We start from the raw sequence: 20,009 nt of genomic DNA on the forward strand, positions 1-20,009 counted from the left end.
AAAACATTCACATACATATACAGACACATATGATAAACTTTTGTTCTTCTCATTGACAGGATGACTATAACCAAATAATGGGCCACCCAAAGAACATGATGTGTTCTATTCATAGAACTCTTTATGAGTCTTTTCTATTACATTATGGACAGGGAACAATAACAACAAAAATAACCAGAATGAATTGAGTGGGCTAAACACTTTATATTGGTAATGCCTCATCTCATCCTCATTTAATTTTTGAAAGGGGTAGATAATATTGTTCTCATTTTAGTAAATAGGTTTAGAGAAGATGAGTGAAATGAAGATTCTAAGTTTTAGATACAGGCCTGACTGTGTTTCAGGATACATCTTTGTGGCTATATTCTTAACTTCCCAAAGTCAACTTAAGATCTTCTGGAGAGATATACTTCTTTAGAGAAATTCTATTTCTCTATAGCATATGTTATATTATTATGATATTCTCCCATATATTGAAATGCTAATATTTTTCTGTAAAACCTTTACCCGTAGATTCTGCTTCAAGACTATTCTGTCTTCTATATGGTCTCACAAGGGAGATTATGGCTATTCATTAATTGATTTATTTATTCATTCAATGAGGATGCATTCACCAGCTAGTCTAAGTCACACACTGTTTTAAGTACCGAAGTTAACATGATGATAACTTGATGATAACATGATGATAATAAAATAAAGTTTCTGTCTGAATGGAACATACATCTCATTGGACACCTTACCACAGATCATCCCTTAGTCACGCCAATCATCTGCCGTTCCTTCTTTTTCAAAATGCAAAATAAGATTTAAAAAATATATACATGTGTTTTCTGGAACACAGCAAGATACAAACACTTGTATACCAATATGTTATGATGATCATACTTACAAAAACAAAAAAAGAAAATCCTAAATATCCAAGATGGTTAATATATTAGATAGACCATTAATTCATCACAAATTATGTTCATGATAGATTTTTTTTTTTTTTTTTTTTTTTTTTTTTACTTATCCTCACCCGAGGACATTTTTCCTTTTTTTTTTTTTTTTTTTTTTTTTGGTACAGATAGAGTGGGAGGGAGAGAGAGGAAGAGAGAGAGAGAAACATCGACGTGAAAGGGACACATCGAGTGGCTGCCACCCGCACGACCAACCAGGGCCAGGGACAAACTGCAACCGAAGTACGTGCCCTTAGCGGGAACTGAACCCGGGTCTCTCCGGACCGCAGGCCAACGCTCTAACCACTGAGCCAAACTGACCAGGGCTCATGATAGATTTTTAATGCCATGGGAAATTATATAGAACTGTGTAAAAGTTTGATCTCAATTTTCTATGTGTGCCCCAGTGTAGGTTTTCCTAAAAGTGTTAATAGGGAAAAAAAGGCTGGAAGGAAATAAGCCAAAATCTTAACAACAGTTATTTAGTGGATGGTTAATATTAATAATATTTTCTGTCTTTACTATCATTTTTGTTATTGTTCTTAATCCTCACCCAAGGATATTTTTCTATTGAGCTTTAGATAGAGTGGAAGGGAGGGAGGTGGGAGAGAGAGAGGGAGGGAGGGAGAGGGAGAGGGAGAGGGAGAGGGAGAGAGAGAGAGAGAGAGACAGGGAGACAGGGAGAAAGAGAGAAAGAAACAGATGTGACAGAGACACATTGATTGGTTGCCTCCTGAATGACCCCGACCAGGGCCAAGATCGAACCTACAATCCAGGTATGTGCTCTTGACCAGGAATCGAACCTGCAACCCTTTAGACATTCTAACCACTGACCCTCATGAGACAGAGCAAAGCATTCTTACTTTAAAGGTTTTTTTTCTTTATTGATTTTAGAGAGAGAGAGAGAGAGAGAAACATCGATGAGAGAGATCATTGATTGGCCACCTCCTGCATGCCCCCCACTGGAGATGGGCCCACAACCTGGGCATGTGACCTGACCGGCAATCGAACTGGTGACCACTTGGTGCATGGGTTGACGCTCAACCACTGAGCCACACTGGCTGGGCACATTCTTACTTTTAAAGTGCAAATGTACATGCCTACTCTGTACAGGGTGTTGCCATAGGCCTTGGAGCAACTTTACAATCAGCATAGTGAGGCATCTGCACAGGGACTGCAGTATTTATAAATTAAAATAGGTATCTATACATATGTATATATGTATGTTTTTTTGTGTGTAAGTGTATAGTTAATTATTTTCCATGACTCACTTTTGATCCCATTTTCCTTTCTCACTGTCATCCATATGAGTCACATCTCTCCACAGTCAGCTGAGAGCCAACCATGTCTAATAATAGACTAAGAAAAATACACTTAGGAAGATAAACATGCTGATGGCAAAAAAGATAACCACTGTGAGTACAGAGCCCAGTATAAAATGATTTGTCATTATACTCTCTTTTGGTTCCTGATTGTCTCTACATACAAAGATCATTGATCAGTGACCATTTATTTATCAATAGTTTTGACCATTGATGTAGAATCATAATAGCTAATAAGAATGAATAACAAATTTATAAACTCAAGCTCCAATTTTTAAAATAAATGGCTGCTCTTTTCATAGTAATAAGTGGTTGGAGGCTAAATGTCTTATTTTTGACATTATCTGCTTACAATTTGTCACCAATACTTGAGCTGTCTATTAAATTGTAAAATACATGGCTGTGCATCCTGAGGTTTAATGGCATGGCATGCAGTGATGGCAGTAACTACTAACTAAAGATAAATAAGCAAATGAATCTGTTTGGGAGGGGGCACAGTGTAGATTAGAATTTCTATTAGGTAAAATTGATTTGTGATTATGTGGCTGAGAAAAGGCTGTTAGTATTTTTGACATCTGTATTTCATAGAAGTACGGCATAGGCATTTTGTGCTATTTGTTCTAGAAAATTAAACCATCAGTGACATCTATTTCTTTCTCTTTTAGCATACACAATGTATTATTTATCTTTGTAGGCATGGCAATTGAAAAGTTTGTATAACTATTTTCCTAGTATCCAGTCCATCTCCATGATTGCCACAGCCCTCTTTCATATGTCACTGTATCTTTCAACATAGGAGATAATGTGGAACATGGTCTAATATTTCTCATCATGTGAAATGCAGCACAGCTGAACATAAGCTCAAACCAGCAAAGATATGGGATTGCATTCATTTAGTTTTTGGCACTGGGTTTTAGAGAGACTGTTCAACCACTACGAGGCAGTATACACTGAATACTAAATTGAACCCACACTCCTGTCAAATTGAAGCCAATGCCTCAGTGTATTCTGTGAAAGGGGGAAACACACATAAGTGCACTTCTGGGGAGCTGGGACATTTCACAAGTGAAGCATATATCATTACTTGCTTAAGCAATATTTACATATGCAGAGGGCCTGCCTTACATTCAAATAGAGTATTCAGCCATTATGGGTTATTACTTGACTTGCCACAAAATATTCGTTTCCCTGATGTCCACCCCACACTTCTGTGTCAACCTCCCACAGTTGCCAGAGTTTCCGCCACCTTGGAGAACTGCAATGATCCTTCTCTAGGCAACTGTGTCACTTGAAAATAGTAGTATATCACCCATTATGGTAAACCAAGCTAACAAAGATTCATGTATCTGATTTGCTGCACTCTAATATTATACATTCATTTCATATTAAACTCATTGAGATGGCTTTTCTTTGTAAACTTACGGGAGCTTAATTCAAACTTTTATTACTGTAAGTGACATTACTGAATCTACGAATCATAATAACTTCACCAATAAGTAGTTGTCAGTACAGCATAAGTTGCATCAGTCTTACTTCAATTCCTGCAAGCTTCATGGCTCATAAACAATATGATGTGAAAAGAACTCAAGGGATTCTTAGACAGAATCCCTGAGCAATGTTTCTGCCTCCACTCTTTCCTCCTTTCTCTCAACCCTGATTCTCTTTTCCCCTAATTGATCTGACTCTGAAGTTGCCCCATGTCCTCGGAGCTCTAATTATCTCAGACTCAGTTCTTTATTCTCTTAATTGCATTTGCATCTCCAACAGTGTCACAGGATGGCAAACATTTCTGTCTTCCCAGAATCCTCTAGCCTATAAAATCTTTGACAAACTTCTCAGGTCCCTTGTCAAATGATGAGATTCCTTACCTTGGGCAGAGATGCCCTGGAACCTGAACTCTGGGTGGTCATCGTTAAAACGGTGGTGATGCCCAGTGCAACCCTGGCAGGTGCTGCATCCATGTTTATCCAAAAGGAGACCCAGGACAGAATGACTATCAAGAGACTGGGGATGTACATCTGGATCAAATAATATCCCATCTGGCGTTCCAGGTGAAACTTAACCTCGATACAAGTAAATTTTCCTGGAAGGCAAGAAATGATTATTTAAAATCCAATTTGAATTTATCTTTTCTATTACATACTCCCACTTTATTTAAAAAAATAAGAGTATTACAGATGGATTTGGAAGATTTTTCAAAATGCTCACTCTTCATAAGCAATTACACTCTTTTCCAACTTTACCAGTAATGACAGTGTGAGAATGAGTGATCTAAAGAGTCACTGGACCAAAACCATGTGAGATATTTAATTTTCAAAATCTGTGCTTTTTGCAGCTTGATTATTTAGACAGAGCTTCAGAATTTGCAAGACTGTCATAAACTGACCAATGGAAATAAAATATTCATAGTGTGTGGGTTTATAATATATACCATATAATATATAACATATAGCATATATGTAATATGTATAGCATATAGTACATAGCATATAATATATAACATGTAATATTTGAAACCATTTCCTCCAAAGTTCACATAGGCTTCCCAAAGTAGTTGAACAACTATCTATTATTTTTGTGTTATCAATGGCAAGAGAAAAATGTTTGTATCAGCCATGCATGTAATCTAGTCATTGTCAAAATTTCCTAGCTTTTTAGGTAATTGCTTGAAGATATTTAGAATATTCCTGTAATCTGTTTACAGTCTTACACTGCCTATAAAAAAAAAAGTGCATATAAAAAATATTAAAACTTTTGACATCCTACTAATAAATAGATGTTCCTTCTCCTTGCCACTTTCCCCTCTTTAATTTGCTTGAAGTTAGAGCCCCAGAAGGTAATTTGTCTTAGTTGCCACAAATTATAAAAGATAGGGTTGGCTTCTTTTTGGTCAGGAAGAACACCTTGGGATCAGGTTTAGATACTTCATAGGAAGCACTGTTGACTGCTGAAATAAGTGTTCATGGACCATTCTACTCACCAAGGGACCTGGAGCAGTCACTGAATAAACCATCATGTCTCAGTTACCTTGTCTACAATCAGCTTGTGTGGTATCAAAACTGGGATATTCATATGAAAAGCCATCAACTTTACTGCGCAGGCATAGTCTTCCAGGTAACAACAGATGCCCACTGTTGCTACTGATTCAAATCCTGCCCCCCCCCCATGTTTGTCAGCACTACCGACAATGCATGTCTTTAGAGCCAGCTGAATTGCCGCCAGATGATTTTCATCCAAACTCCTTTTATTGTCCAGTACTGGAGAGCACAGCAGCTGTGTTTCTGGGTTTACAATGATTTATGATGTTATTCTTCTTTTCTACTAAGACAGAGGGTGCAAATTGACCTGAGGGTCTCATGTCAAAAGTGGATGCCAGGAACTGGCCAGAATTTATACACTTCCTGCACCACATACAAGGTACACCTTTTCTCAGACTCATTTGACAGCAGATGGTCAGGAAGAAGACAGCAAAAAGATTCCCAAATATCTTTACTTCTCTCTCTGTTTTGGAGAAATTCTCTGTTGTGCTCACTGACCTGTTTCAGAGTGTATAGGTGTCTTGAGAGGGTTTAGAGCCAATTCTAGGTCCTTGCCTTGTAGCTCCATTTTCTTGGTAAATATGCAGTAATCAAGGTGATGGGATATATAACCCAAGGTGCAGATGGAACCCACTTAGCAGCTGAAAGAAAACTTACCTGTATTGTAGTGTTTTGTGCAGTATCCAAGTTCCTTCTCTTCCTTTAAAATAAATTGAGGCAGGGTCAATCCTTCAGCAACTTGAACTGGACCATCACTTAACCACTCAAATATCAGGTCATTCATCGTGTATCCAACTGGGGTAAACAAATCATAGTGAAAAACTGAATGCATCTTTCCGAGAAAGCTTGAAAGTCTATCCATGTAAAGAAACAATAAAATCATCTAAAGCAGACAGATGCTCAATCAGTTTAAGAGCATTTTTAATAAAATAGCTGCAATCATCATGACAACTACATGTTATTGGAGCCAAAGAAATTGAAGACAGCAAGCTATTTCTGAATGATTTCTTTCTGTTTAATCAGAGAATGGAATCTATAAAGTCCATTTTCTTCTGCTTCACTAAATGTTTCTGAAGAACAAACACGTAAATATAAAAACCCTTTGGAGACTGTCTACTTGAAAGAGCTTTATCTGTGACAATCCAATAAGGTAGTACAGTTCATGGTGCTAGCCTTAGTATTTCAAGTGAAAACATTTTTTTTTTTTTTAATGAGAATAAATTCATCACAGGCCTAAAACATTCCCATTGCAACTTGGCCCCTTTCCTAGGGTCTATTAGCTTTGTTTTCAGAAAGTTTATGTTAAAGTCCATATGGTCAATCCTTTCTTACTCTAACAAGTGGAGAAGGCTAGAGGAAGGTAACCTAAGAGGAAGTTGTAGAATATGCAAATCAAGCACATTCATTTGGCTTCTGTCTTGCAAAATGAGTCTACTTATCACAATGATTAATATGAAGCAAAAATACTCTATATGTAAGATCATATTGTTATATGGCTCTTGAACCATCCAAAGTAAGATTGTTATCAGTTTATTAAACTAAAGGTAGCTCTTAATCTCCAATTCTGTTAACTAGGTCTGGGTCTTTTTTGCACCCCAGAAATGAAGACTACTCTTCCTTCAGATGTAATTTCTCTCTCCTCTCCTTTTGTTTGTGATATTTGCACTCTAAAATTAGAGTGAGGAGGGTAGAGAATATTCTGTGAGGTTTTGATTGACCATTAACCAGCATGTTTATTAAGTTTATGGATTATTATAATTGTTTACTACAACTTAGTGACTTACCATAGCTACCCAGAAATTAATATCAAAGTCAGTTGGAATCTACTTTCCTCTTTCTTTGGACTACCTTTTCCATTCAAAGCCAAAAATTAATATGGAAAACAAGGAATTACAAAGAGAACCCTGTACAAGCACTGATAGTCTACAAAGAATGGCCAACTCTATTGCACTGCCGTATTAATAGTCGGGTATCTCCAACAAATACAAGTAGCTCATCAAACGCCATATCCTTGTCTGGCAATCTTCTTGCTGGCCACCACAATAATAGTCCTTTCAGCCATCCTGAAGACCCAGCCTGGGGCAGACAGAACAGGTGGGGAAGGAGGAGGTAATATGAAGGTAGAATAGTAAAGAGTACTTTCTACCCTACACATTCAAAGTTAGTGGTAAACACATTACTGCTCCTTTGATTTTACTACTTCTGGGTCCTGCAAGGATGAACCATATTTATTAAAATTGGAGTTTTTAAGCCTTGGAGGAGCCTCAGATGATAGCCATGCTTGCTGTTTTATAGACAACACCTGTGTTGGGTTGAGGCCGGGATGAGTTTGGAGCAGTAGAGAAGATGTAAAGAAGGAATCATTATGTAAAAAAAAAAAAAATGTTTTAACTTTCTTCTCAAGAGAAGGGGCTATAGGGGGAAAAAGAACACATAAAATATATTGTCAATCAGAAATTCTCATTTTATCCCTGACAACTTCTTGAAACAAAGACATTTCATTATTTTGTTTATTTCTATAGGAAGGAAGTTTCAAGGGAAATCTACAGTGACTTTAAATGATCAGAAGGAAAACCTGTCACTGCCTTTTTTAAAAATAATAGCTGATGTCTTTTTTATTTATTATTTATTATTTTTCTAAACCAGGAAGTTAAAAGTATTTCCTTGCTCTTGCCTCATTAAATCTGCTACCGTCCCTGTAGGTCAGTAAGACTTATTATTCTCTACATTTTACACACAGAGAAAATGACAGAGCAAGCCAGAAAAAATTTCATGTCTCTTGACTGAAAATCCCATTATCTTGGAGGCATTAGCAGCTTATGGAATGTGTCAAAGATTTCAGTGGCATCATGGCTAGGACATAAAGAGGACAAAGTAGACAGCGTTTATCTGCTTTCTTCACAATGCCTTTGTGTATCCACTGCCCATCTAAGGGAGATGCCTCTTATCCCATATCATCTCAGGTTCCTCAGTTTTGCTTCCTCCTCTGACTAAGGCTCCTGTATCTTGTCCTCAAATCAATTATTCCTCCCTGCCAAAATTCCTTTTGGGAGCATATGACAGAAATACAATTTTCTGATCAGAGAGCAATTTATTATAGCGATTGAATGACTAATAATCTTAAGTTTCCCAGGAGACATTTTCATTTCAAAGAATAGTTTACTCAGTCAGGCTTGCTTTTTGAGGAAGGTGAGTTATTTGGCATTTTACTTTGAACGATTGTCTTTAGGTATGAGACATGCACACTCACTTTCACTTGCCCTTTCATTAGGACCTTGGGAGTTGGTAAGTAGGTAGAGAATGAGAGTTATGGGTCTTTTCTCCTTAATGCCACGCTAAAAGAACCAGGTTATTGATTAAAACAAACAGGCAGTCATTTCAACAGCGGTGACTTACAACTTTCCAGCTGCATTGTACAAGTCTGGACATCCATTGGAAAATTCTTCAAGTCCATGGGACAGGATAAGGTCAAAGTGAGCCTTAGCAAAAACAAAACAAAACAAAACAAAACAAACAAAGAAAAAAAAAAACATGAAAAAATAAAAGAGCAAGTTTTAAATCTGTGAGGTCTGATTCTTAAGAAGCAAACCAAAAATATATTTGATATAAAGCAAAATGACACTGATTCAAATACTGAAATCTAAGCTCTCACTCAGGGTAATGCCTTTTATTTTTAAAATTTACCATCATAGATAAATTTAAAAAATAATGTAGAGTTTCACTATAACCCTTACTCTCTATTTCCTGTATTCCAACCTGTGACTCCTACATCCTCAGTGGCACCAGCCACAAGTTTATTCTAAAATCAACAAGAGCACTGAGAAAGAGTGTAATGAGGACAATGAGCTGTTACCCATACTGCTGTCCAAAATACATAGCTTTCATACTGTTTTAGATTTATACTTCGGACAGGTAGTCTTTGCTTCAATGACAATATTTGTTTGTGATTGAGCATTGATTCTCCTTCCATCAAATAAACAAATGTTAACTCCAATGTCGTTTTATTTGCCAATCTATGTGGTGGGTTAACCATATATTGTAGCATTCATTCTAGAATTTTGACAAATCTGGAGCAGGTAATTCTTGAGCTGAAAGAAAAACATTTAAGGATAGTAGCTGGTACATAGTCTTTACCTCTCTGCACTCAAGAAGGCTACTCTGCTCCTCTTTTCCTTTTTCCTTAACTTTTCTGAGCTCCAGCCACCTCTGACCAAGCCTTATATCATCAGGATATTGTTTGAGCCACCATCTCTTTTCCACCATTTCCTCTTATTAGCCCTCAGAGATTCAAGAAGGAAATTAAAATAAAGAATTAGCATATCTGGGTTCCCTTCCCAGTGTTGCTTCAAACTATCTCTGTCCCCTAAGCAAGACCTTAAATTTGATAAACATTCATCTCCTTGTCAAATGATGGAACAGGATAAAATGATGTTTATTCCCATTTAGATCTGATATTAGAATCCCTGTTATTCACAAGTTCACTGCTCCAATTCCTATTTATTTTCTCTAGAAAATCTTTGATATCCATAGACACCTCTGACTGTAGCACTGTAACTGAAACTCTCTCTTGTTGGCATGCTCATTCTTACTCTTCCCTTCTGGTTCTCTTCTATTTTCTTTCTCTGCTTCATTTTATACATTCTATATAAGCCAAGATGAAACAAAAAATAGTGGCATTTACTTTAAAGAAAGAAAAGATTTTGGATTTGAAGTAACATTAGACCAAGAATCTGCACTGACAATTTTCAAACTAGTCAAAATACAACAGTGATTAGGAAAAACAAGATACAAAACAGTGTAGTGTAATCGCAATTATGTAAAAATATATTCTCATTGTTGGAGATAAGCACAAAACTATATTAAGAGTAGATTTTTTTTGTGTGGTAGGATGATTCATATTTTGTTTTGACTCTTTGTTCTGCATTATCTGAATTGATAAATATAGGTTATTTGAAGATGTCTTTCATGGAATTAAACACATCTTCAAACAATACTTGAAAGGTAAAATTATAAAATTCTGCTTTATTCAGTAATTTTCTGCCAGTGCTATTGATTTTGTATTTTACTGTTATTTAAATTTTGTCATAAAACAAAGTATTTTATTTTCATTGCTAAATAAGTTATCTAGCTTCTGTGGGCTATTCTGAGAACACAAATACTCTGTTTCTAAAGGGAAAATTTTAAATATTTAGTTCTCAACAACTGACTTAATAACATTTTAGACAGGAAAAATCATTTTTGTCAATCATGGAGTTCATTTAGAGATATAGATATGATATAGGTAGTTAGGTATTCTTCCCAGCACAGAAGACTTTATTATTTGAAAAAAAATAAAAGTTTTATTGAGATTAATGCCATGGACTCTTTTAAATAAAATCAGAGTAAAAGGATCAAAATGAAAATCTGTAGTGATCAATTTTTAAAAGTCTGACACTTTATTAAGGGGTAAAAACATCAAAAGAATCTATGGGTTTAAAATTATTAGGAACATAAAGAATCTATTCTTTTCTATTTTTTAAAAGAGAAAATACTTTCATCAAACAAAAATATGTTCATCATACAAAATTAATCAGTGTACATATACATAATTTGTGAATAACACCTAGAAAATCTGGAAATTTCTTTCTTATAATAAATTAAAAAATAATAATAATGGAAATAAATACAGTTTTAAAAGCATGCAACATGGAATTCAACTCTATTTTGTTTGCTATTGGAAACAATCAATTTTAATATTCTTAATCATAAATTTGCTGAATATGACCCCTTTGTGAATTGAACTTTTCACATTTATTTGGGAGCAGAAGCTTCACACACAATTATTTCTGCCTGTGTGGCAGATCTAACAATCCTACAGGGATCTAGAATTCTTTGGGTCAAAACTATTACCAGCATGGAAAACCCCACTGACAGAAATTCCCAAAAAGCATGAAACTGTCTCTGAATTTTGTCTCAGCTGAGAACTCAGCTGGTATTTCCCTTTTTCCTTATTTGTTTTCTAATTCCTTTCTAGATAGGTTTAGTATTGGAACTCAGTGGGTGCCAATAGCAAGGAGGAAAGTTAACAGCTCCATGGTTTGCTAAATCATGCCATCAACTGAGCAAATGGGAAGCAATTGTAAAGATCTAAATCAATCCTTTTAGTTTTAGATTTTTGAAATTTTTTTAATTATTATTTTTTTGTTACAGATGTTTCTCCTCCCCCCCCCCATTGACACCCTCCTCCCCCTTCCTCCCTGCCCTGTCCCCAGCTTTTTTGTCCATGACCTTTGTTCATGCATACATGCATATAAATTCTGTGGTTTTTCTCTCCCCCCACCTCCTCTTCTGGGGATCATCAGTCTGTGCCCTACTTCCACGTCTCTGGGACTACCCTGTTCTTCAGATTGTTATGTTCATTATATGCTACAAATAAGTGAGAGCATCACACTAAAACATGAATAATTTTTGTCTCCTTTACTCTGTATGTCCATCAATTTTTGGTGGATCTCACAGAAAGTATTTTAATTGAGACTCAGACTGTTTGCTGGCAGACACTGCCTCCAGCATGTCAGATTTGCTCTTTCTTTTTCATAATCTAAAATATTAAGGCCATTGCACCTGAAGGCAGTGAGCTGAGGCTGCCTATCTTCCACTTGATTTTTGTTAAAGAATTCATTTCCTGAAGGATCATCACACATCCCTGCACTGTTATTGTGGCCAATATACAAGCTCCTGTTTGCACAAGGGAAGTAATACAGTTTCTTTACAGAGAGGCCCTACTTCTTTGCTGAGAGTAAGGGGCCAAGCAAACATTTTGATTTTAAAGGCAAGAGAGTAAAACAAAACATAGGAGGAAGTCAGTCTCCCCAAATCTCATTTCCCTTCCTTACTACACCCCTATTCAGTTCACCTTGGTCATAAAACCAGTTCTTGGGTTTATACCTTACTTGGAGTTTAAATGACTAATAGATGCAGATGTAAATTGTTTCAGCTCCTTTTAGTTTTTTAAATCAAGTATTATATTTTTATTTACTTATTTTGTTCCTATTACAATTCAAGATCCACAAAGGCTGGGACTCTGTTCTTTACCATGTAAAACAGTGGCTGGCACAGAGTAAGTAGTGAATAAATATTTGTTGAAAAAAAATGAAAGAATCAGTGTTCTGAAGCTCTGCAGGAGAATTTCAAGTTTTTATCCTGTGGAAATGGGAAAGGATAAGGGATTCAGAAGAGAGGAGACTGGGCATCAGAATCCATAGGGGGTTGCCAAATTACAAGACAGGCAAAGGAAGCCAGCAAAATTTGCCTGGCCCCTTCTGTAAGTTGCTGCCAGATTCCCACTAGAAATAAAGCAAATCATACTGAAGGAAAGCCAAAAAGCTAGGTCTACCTGTAATTGAGACTTGGTGAGATAGCTGGGTCCATGGCCAGGACTGTTTTCACATTTCTAGAAGGATTCAAATTAATTATTTAACTTTACAACATTATGGTGTACAGAGGCACCTTGATTCATAAAGGGACTACCTGGTTCTTAAGAAACTCAGTAGCTTTAGAATTGGGAATCCAGTCCCAGTGCAAGATTCTTGAGGAAAAGAAAACCACTTGAAGAGAAAACAAATTTTCAGATAGAAATACACATTTTAATGAGTGATCTGCTTGCCTGAAGCAAAGATTGCCATGTACTATTTTGGGAGAGTTAATTCTAATGGTTACAGTAGTCTGTCTTGTTTGGAAAGTAAGGACAAGAGAACACTTCTGTGTTTATCAGGAGAAGCAAGAGAGTCTAGAATATATTGCTATTTTTTTCTTTGTTTGGGGACCACGTTTAGCACAGTTTATGCAGAATAGTATAAAACCCTCAGCAATTTGCGGATATATCGGGGGGTAAACCTATAATGTTCTTTTAGGATTAAAAATACTTAATAAGGACAAATTAACAAGTGATGATAGTGATAGTATTAATTGTCACAATTGTGTGAGCACCTGCTCTAGGTCAAGCATTCTCATTATTTTACAGTCAGGAAGTACTATCACACAAGACAGATAGAAGTCTCACTGTTTCTGAGATAAGCAAATTGAAGAGGTTAAGCCATTTTACCAAAGTCACAAAACCAGTAAGCGACCTAAGTTAGATTGGAACCTAACTTTAATTGATGTCAACGTTCATTTATTATTTTCCACTGTACCACATCTCCTCCTTAGAAAAAGAATGTGTTACTAATTTATCATCCTCTTTTGCCTGTGAAGCCATCAGAGTAGGTTGTAGACACCTTAGTTGCTACAGGGATTGTAGCTGCTCAGGGATATCCCTTTCATTTTTCTTCAGGTATCCAGACTTCTCATGACCTATCCTTAAAAAAAAAAAACCCTCCAACTTTCCCTGGCAGCCTCACAGGGTCGAAGCATCATTGACTATGGATCCAGGGAATTGGGTAGATGACCCAGCTTACCCATAAAGAGATTTTGACCTTTAGTAAATATCTGGGCCTTATTCTTTACTCAAAACCCCATGCTGTTCAAACTTTCTCTGATTCTAAAATGTAAGTGAAGGTGACCATCTTAAAGGATTTCCTCTCATAGGTGAATTTGCACATTTGAATATGATGAAAGCCTTAAGTGTAAGTTATAATGCTTCTTGAAGTAGGAACTTTCTGGCACTCGGGATATATAGGTGAGCTATTTATTTTATTGATATGGATTTGTCATCCAACATCCTAGAACACAATCCATTCTTTCCACAAGAACATAAGAACAGTCTTTCTCAAAAATGTAGGTCTGTTGAATTTTTCTCTCAATTGTACCTTGAAATTTCTGAACCATGTGACATGCTAATGTCAGAGAGATTTGACAGGATGCATCAAGTATTGAACAAGAGTGTCATCTTAACCCAAAAGACCTTAAGTGAAATTAGCCTGGGGGCAAGTTAGATGTCAAGTTAAAAGTGCATCATTAATATAACCCACACACGGGAAGAGGGATGGAAGAATTAGGGAGTCAGTGGATTAAAAAACACTGCCAGGCTGGTTTTCTGATCAAGATAACCTTTCACACAGTGAGTTTCAAACTCTGGTGAACAAAAGTGTCATCTGAGGGGTGATGTAAGAATTCAGATTCTCAGGCACTCTTGATAAGCAGCCCAGATAATACTGATGATGATATCTTGGAGCACATTATAAGAAGCACTGTTTCAGCATGTTCTAAGGGATGGCTTTAATTACTGTCTCCAACAGCGATTGTCAACTTTTCTCATCTCATAGGACACAAACTAATTACTAAAATTCTGTAGCACTCCAAAACATATATTATAGTTTTTACCAATCTGACAAAAAAAAATAGGTAGAATTTTGATTCATTCATACCAGATATCTTTTGTTGTGTTCGCTGTTGTAATTTTTTTTTTAAATCCTCATCTGAGGACATTTTCCCATTTATCGTCAGATAGAGTGAGAGGGAGGGAAGGAGAGAGAGAGAAAGAGAAATGTTGATGTGAGAGAGACACATCAATTGGATGCCTCCCACAGACCCTGACCAGGGCCAGGAACAAATTGCAACCGAGGTATGTGCCCCTGACTGGAATAAAACCCGAAACTCTTTGGTCTACGGGCCAATGCTCCAACCCCTGAGCCAAACTGGCAGGGATGGCTATTGTCATTTTTTTATTTGACAGTCTTAGGGAAAAGTGGTCAGTGCCCCTGACAAAACAGTCAGATATTGCATGTTTTAAAAATTCTCGCAGCACACCAGCATGTCTCTTGTGGCACACATTAAAAATCGCTGGTTCACATGATAGACTAAAAGAAGAAAGTGTTGAAAGGGAAATAGGAAAGGGGATTGAGAAAGGCTCTACAATTCTTCAATAGCACTAGCATTCTCTTTGAGAAATATTACTTTCTCCTTAAAACCAGGGCAGGATAATTGGGCCCAGAAAGGCTTCTAAGTGACTGGACCAGAGGTAATGACAAGGAGAATTAATCAAGAGCCATGGTCACAATGGAGAGGCATGCTAGTAAAATCAAGGCAGTGAAACCAAGGTTAGTCCACTGGCAACCAAGAATATGGTGGATGAGGCTAGAAAACTGGGATAGCTGCTAAGAGAGGTGAGAGGACAGTCTCCAGGTGCCACAGAGAGGAAACCAGACCAGCATGCCTATTAACACACATGGATGCGCAAAGGTAGGCAATGGAACCCTACTTATGGTGGTGGCAGTATATTAGGGCATTGTCTCTGATCTCTAACTAGAAAATCAGCCATGGAGAAACTTCAGAGAAAGTTGGGGAGGTGTCTGCAACATGCATTTGATTAGCCTCAACTAAAAATTTACAAAAGCTCATGATGATGGACAGGGACGAGGGCAGAATGCATGTAGGAGGACCAATTCCAGGTCCTTAATGAGGAACGGTTCATGTTAAACAGAATTCTGCCTGAGTTGTAATTTAGTAGATCCATTCAGTAATTTTTGGCAAGCATTTACTGGGCTCCATGCATATCAGATACTTGAAAGAACAGTTTCTCTTGTGAGATCATAGTTTAATACCATTAGTATATCATTAATATATAGTATGCATTAATATATTATTTTAATGAAATATATCTCAATAGTTGTACATTTATTCTTCACTTTTTAAAGTTGTTTCAAGTCCCCATTTAAATAATCCTTCCAGGTTATGTAAATCAGACACACAGGAACTGAATCAAGTAAAAGACTTTTAATTACTCCCTTGGTGTCTACAGAAGTGCTCACACTGATTGGGTAAGTAAATAATGTACCCTTACAGACCTACGCCCCGAAAGAGCCCTTTTGGTATATCTTGGAAGTATGGCTTTGAATAATTATTTGATGCTCCTCAATCAAAACCCAAGGTACCCACAAAACAGTCTTGATCCACAGAAAAGCAAAAACCAAGTTTGGCTAGACAAGCAAGAAATGAAAAATGTAAACTTGTCTTCTGAAAGCTCTGAAATTAAATGACTTATTTGAAGTTACTCACCATACAAAGCATAGAACAGGTCCTGCTCACTCCAGCCTTGAGCTGTTTACCTAGCCCACAGGCAGGCACAGATATGGCTGTACCTGGCAAGGCTTTCCACATAAGTAAATGTTAAAAATTCATGCTGTGCAAATTATTAGGAGTTCCAGAAATATCCCAATGCATGTCCTTGCTCAAACTCCTTTCAACTCTTAGGTGCTATATATAATCAACTAATAGACATTTAGCCAAAAATTCCCATGACTATTAAGATGCAAATCTAAGGAGAAAATTGTGGTTCAAGTAATATTAATCATTTCCTCCGTTGTATGTATAAGTTGATGGATTCCCAGATTCCCTACCAATATTCCCAACAGCAAACGTTGATACTGAGGGTAGCAAAGAGAAGGTTGATACTGGATGGAAAACAGGGTTCAGAACAGTGTAGCAATGGCACCAGAGGTAAATTATGTTTCTCAATATTGTCTTGTGCTGAACCTAAGCCCCAAGTTGATCCTAAGCTCTACAATTAGACTCCATTTTCTTAGTTAATTCCAAATAAGGAAATATAAGACCCGTTTTTTTTCTATTGACCTTGGGATTTGGAGAAGATAAATGACAACACTGCTGATTCATCAGCTGTTCTACTCCTCTCCCCTGACTAAATTGCCAGTGGCTGACTAGAAAGGTCCATGTTTACCAAACATTATAAAAGCATCGTAGAAAATACCCATATGCATTGAGCAATACTATCTGGGAAGGACAAAAATACAATATCATCTCCCATCTGTTTTTGGTCCCTTCAGAAAATGTGCACACATATGGTTGGCCTATGTTAATTAAGTCCAAATATGGATAGGATTCAACTTGGAGCACAAATTATAAATCTGCAGCTACAACTTTCCAAATGATTTGATTTTTCTTGGATAAAAATGTTTTGAAGGTGTTGAATTGAAGAGGCCTAAATTGAACAGCACCAGAACGAAGAGCTCAAATTACCAAAGATTCAAATAACCAATACTGCCCACATTTTAGTTACATTTTAAATTTCAAAGTCATGTTACTTCTGGTATTATTTATACACCCAAAACATTCGTGAAGCTAAAATGTTATTAGCCTACACATTAAAATAATGAGGACTGACTTGTTCATCCCATGGTCACTATGTGTCTAAGTTCACAGGTATACAACAGTGGCATTGAAGTGAAGAAAAAGAGAAAAGCACTGTATACCAATTTTCTTAACGGTTTGTTTGGGATTATTTTACTGGCAAAACAGAAAGAGAACAAGCACTTGTGCATTGAAAATGTGGTTTTAAGAAAACTAAAGTAGCCCGGCCAGTGTAGCTCAGTAGATGGAGCATCATCTCATGGACTCAGAGGTTCCGGTTCAATTCCCAGCCAGGGCACATGCCAGGGTTGTGGGCTCGATCCCCAGTAGGGGGTGTGCTGGAGGCAGCCAATCGAAGTTTCTTTCTCACACTGATGTTTATATCTCTCTCTCCCTTCCTCTGTCTCTAAAAAAAATCAATAAAACATATTTTAAAAAAACTAAAGTAACTTTATGTCTGCTGACAGCTGAGAGCAAGATCGTTACTTTGCTGATATTTTGCTTCTGTGGTAACTGGCAGAGAGTTGGTGGTCATGTTTCTGATGGCAAAGGCTGGAGAGAGAACAAAGTCCTGGTCAGATGGTAGGATGGTCCATCCTTGGTTAGATAACACATTGAAATTACACTTTCAAGCAGCACTTTCAATTTACACTCAACAAGCAGCTAAATAGGAGGCCCAAGCCATTATCTGAAAGAAGATGCAACCATCACTTCTGTTATGAACTACATGCCTCCCAAATGGGGAAAACCCAAGGCAAGGCCTTCCTATCCCATACACATGGACATCTGTTTATTCAGTATCTGTTACACTCAGGCTCCACTACCCTTACATGCTTAGTCCCAAGCAGATGGGTCACGTGTGGAACTTCAAATAGATATATATGTCCTTAAATGTCTTTTTGTGACTGTCCAATGATAAATGTTATATCCTCTTCAGGAAAGATGTTGGTTTGTAATTTTAAATGCCACAAGCAAGGATAGCTTAATTTTGAGGATGGACTTTTTTTTTTCTCATTTTAAAATGAAGCACCTTTCCTTTGGGTTATGTGCTATGAGAATATGCTAAAAAGTAACTCATGTGTCTCATGAGAGCCATAGTGATATTATGTGTGTTTATTTGGGGATTAATGCCATCTAGGGAGCCTTTCAAAAGCAGCACTATGGACCAAGGAGAAACCCATGTCAACATAAATTGAGCAGGCTCATCAAGACCTCTGAATTTCCTTCGGCTTTCTGCCACAACAAAATTCAGATAATGAGTAATAACAGATTAGCCATTCAACTCTGCTGGCTCAAATCTGCCATGTAATTTCCTTTAGCCTACGTATCCAGGTAATAATAGTCTCAGCCAACCATTTCTATATACAGTGATACCTCGGTTCTCGAACGCCTCGGTTTTCGACCAAATGGAGATTCGAGAAACTTTTGTCTTGGAATCCGAACAAATATTTGGAACTCGAACTTCCGAGATGAGCCGAGTTGAGCCGAATGGCGTTCATTCGGCCCAGCGCGCCTTGCTTGCGTCATCAGTGTGAGTGCAGAGAGAGAGTCATGCTTTGTGGAGTCACGCTTTCCTATTGGTTTCATTGCTTCGGTTCTCGAACAATTCGGTTCTCGACCGTCCTCCTGGAACGAATTATGTTCGAGAACCGAGGTATCACTGTAATTGTCTAAAAGTATATAAACCTGTAATTCATGAACACATTCTAAAATAATATCTCATGGATACTCCTGCTGATTGAATCAGAGGGTACAAATGATCTAATTTGAGATATGCTAATTTTTCACTAGGGAGTTCTATATTGAGTACTTGTGTAAACTATATGTTGAATGTCAGGCTGCCTCTTAAACTACAGGTAGTCCAAGCTTCACTACCCATCTCCAAAATCAGGTTCCACTCCTCAGGAGTTGGATATTCAGTTTGGGAAAGCAAGGTCCAAAGATCCCAAAGTATTTTGAGATAAGCACCTTAACTCTAAAACCTCCTCTTGATGGCTCCCAAGATCTCAGGGACATGAAGAACCCACACTGATTTCCTCACCAAGAAGAAATGCTGTGGTTTGAGAAGGGGGAGATCATTTTGAGTTCTAGACTTATGATAGAGCTAGAAGGAGCCTCAGACTTCATCTAATCTCCTGGTTAAAACTCATTTTTACAGATAAGGAAACTGAGACTGAGAATGATAAACTAATGGGGTTACAGAGATGTGGAAGTAGGGTATAGACCGACAATCCTCAGAAGAGGGAGTTGGGGGGAGATAAACCACAGAACTTATATGCATGCACGAACAACCAATGGACATGGACAACAAAGCTGGGTAATGAGTGGGGGTGGACGGGAAACAGGGTGTCAATGGGTAAAAAAAAAGAAACATCTGTAACAAAAATTAATTAATAAAAAAATACAAAAAATAAATAAATAAACTGATGGGGTTATAGATGCTTTTCTATAAGCCTGGAGGATACAATAAATGATGAAACTGTGGAGCTCCTGATGCCCTGAGCTACCTTTTGGTATTGTTCTTTGCACCATTGCATTAAAAGCAAATTCTGATTACTGTTAATGCATGGGAAGTTGCCTCCAAAAGGAGGAAAACTTACTGGTTGCTATTGCTAGTTTAATCAGGTACACAGTCAAGGACAGGTGGTCAT

The 20,009-nt window shown here is 37.2% G+C and overlaps 1 protein-coding gene and 1 long non-coding RNA gene across 8 annotated transcripts in view; one reads left to right on the forward strand and one right to left on the reverse strand.

Moving 5' to 3' along the window:
* GLRA2 (glycine receptor alpha 2) overlaps positions 1-20,009 on the reverse strand; it is a 207,436-nt gene that overhangs the window by 124,069 nt on the left and 63,358 nt on the right. For all 4 annotated transcript variants that reach the window (XM_036270879.1, XM_036270878.1, XM_036270877.1 and 1 more), the window contains 3 exons: positions 8,695-8,777; positions 5,956-6,093; positions 4,129-4,343 (listed from right to left, as the gene is read on the reverse strand). In XM_036270879.1, coding sequence (XP_036126772.1) covers positions 4,129-4,343; positions 5,956-6,093; positions 8,695-8,777 — 436 coding nt within the window. The remainder of the gene's footprint in view (positions 1-4,128; positions 4,344-5,955; positions 6,094-8,694; positions 8,778-20,009) is intronic.
* Positions 1-20,009, forward strand: part of LOC118635882 — a 115,790-nt gene that overhangs the window by 4,068 nt on the left and 91,713 nt on the right. The window contains exon 3 of one of the 4 annotated variants that reach the window (XR_004960577.1): positions 15,943-16,031. This is a non-coding gene — a long non-coding RNA (uncharacterized LOC118635882). Of the gene's footprint in view, positions 1-2,265; positions 2,354-10,243; positions 10,275-15,942; positions 16,032-20,009 lie in introns of those variants that run through there. The other 3 variants (XR_004960576.1, XR_004960579.1, XR_004960578.1) reach the window with 3 other exon arrangements.

This window comes from Molossus molossus, unplaced genomic scaffold (assembly GCF_014108415.1).
Source record: "Molossus molossus isolate mMolMol1 unplaced genomic scaffold, mMolMol1.p scaffold_m16_p_2, whole genome shotgun sequence".
NCBI classification, from domain to species: Eukaryota; Metazoa; Chordata; class Mammalia; order Chiroptera; family Molossidae; genus Molossus; species Molossus molossus.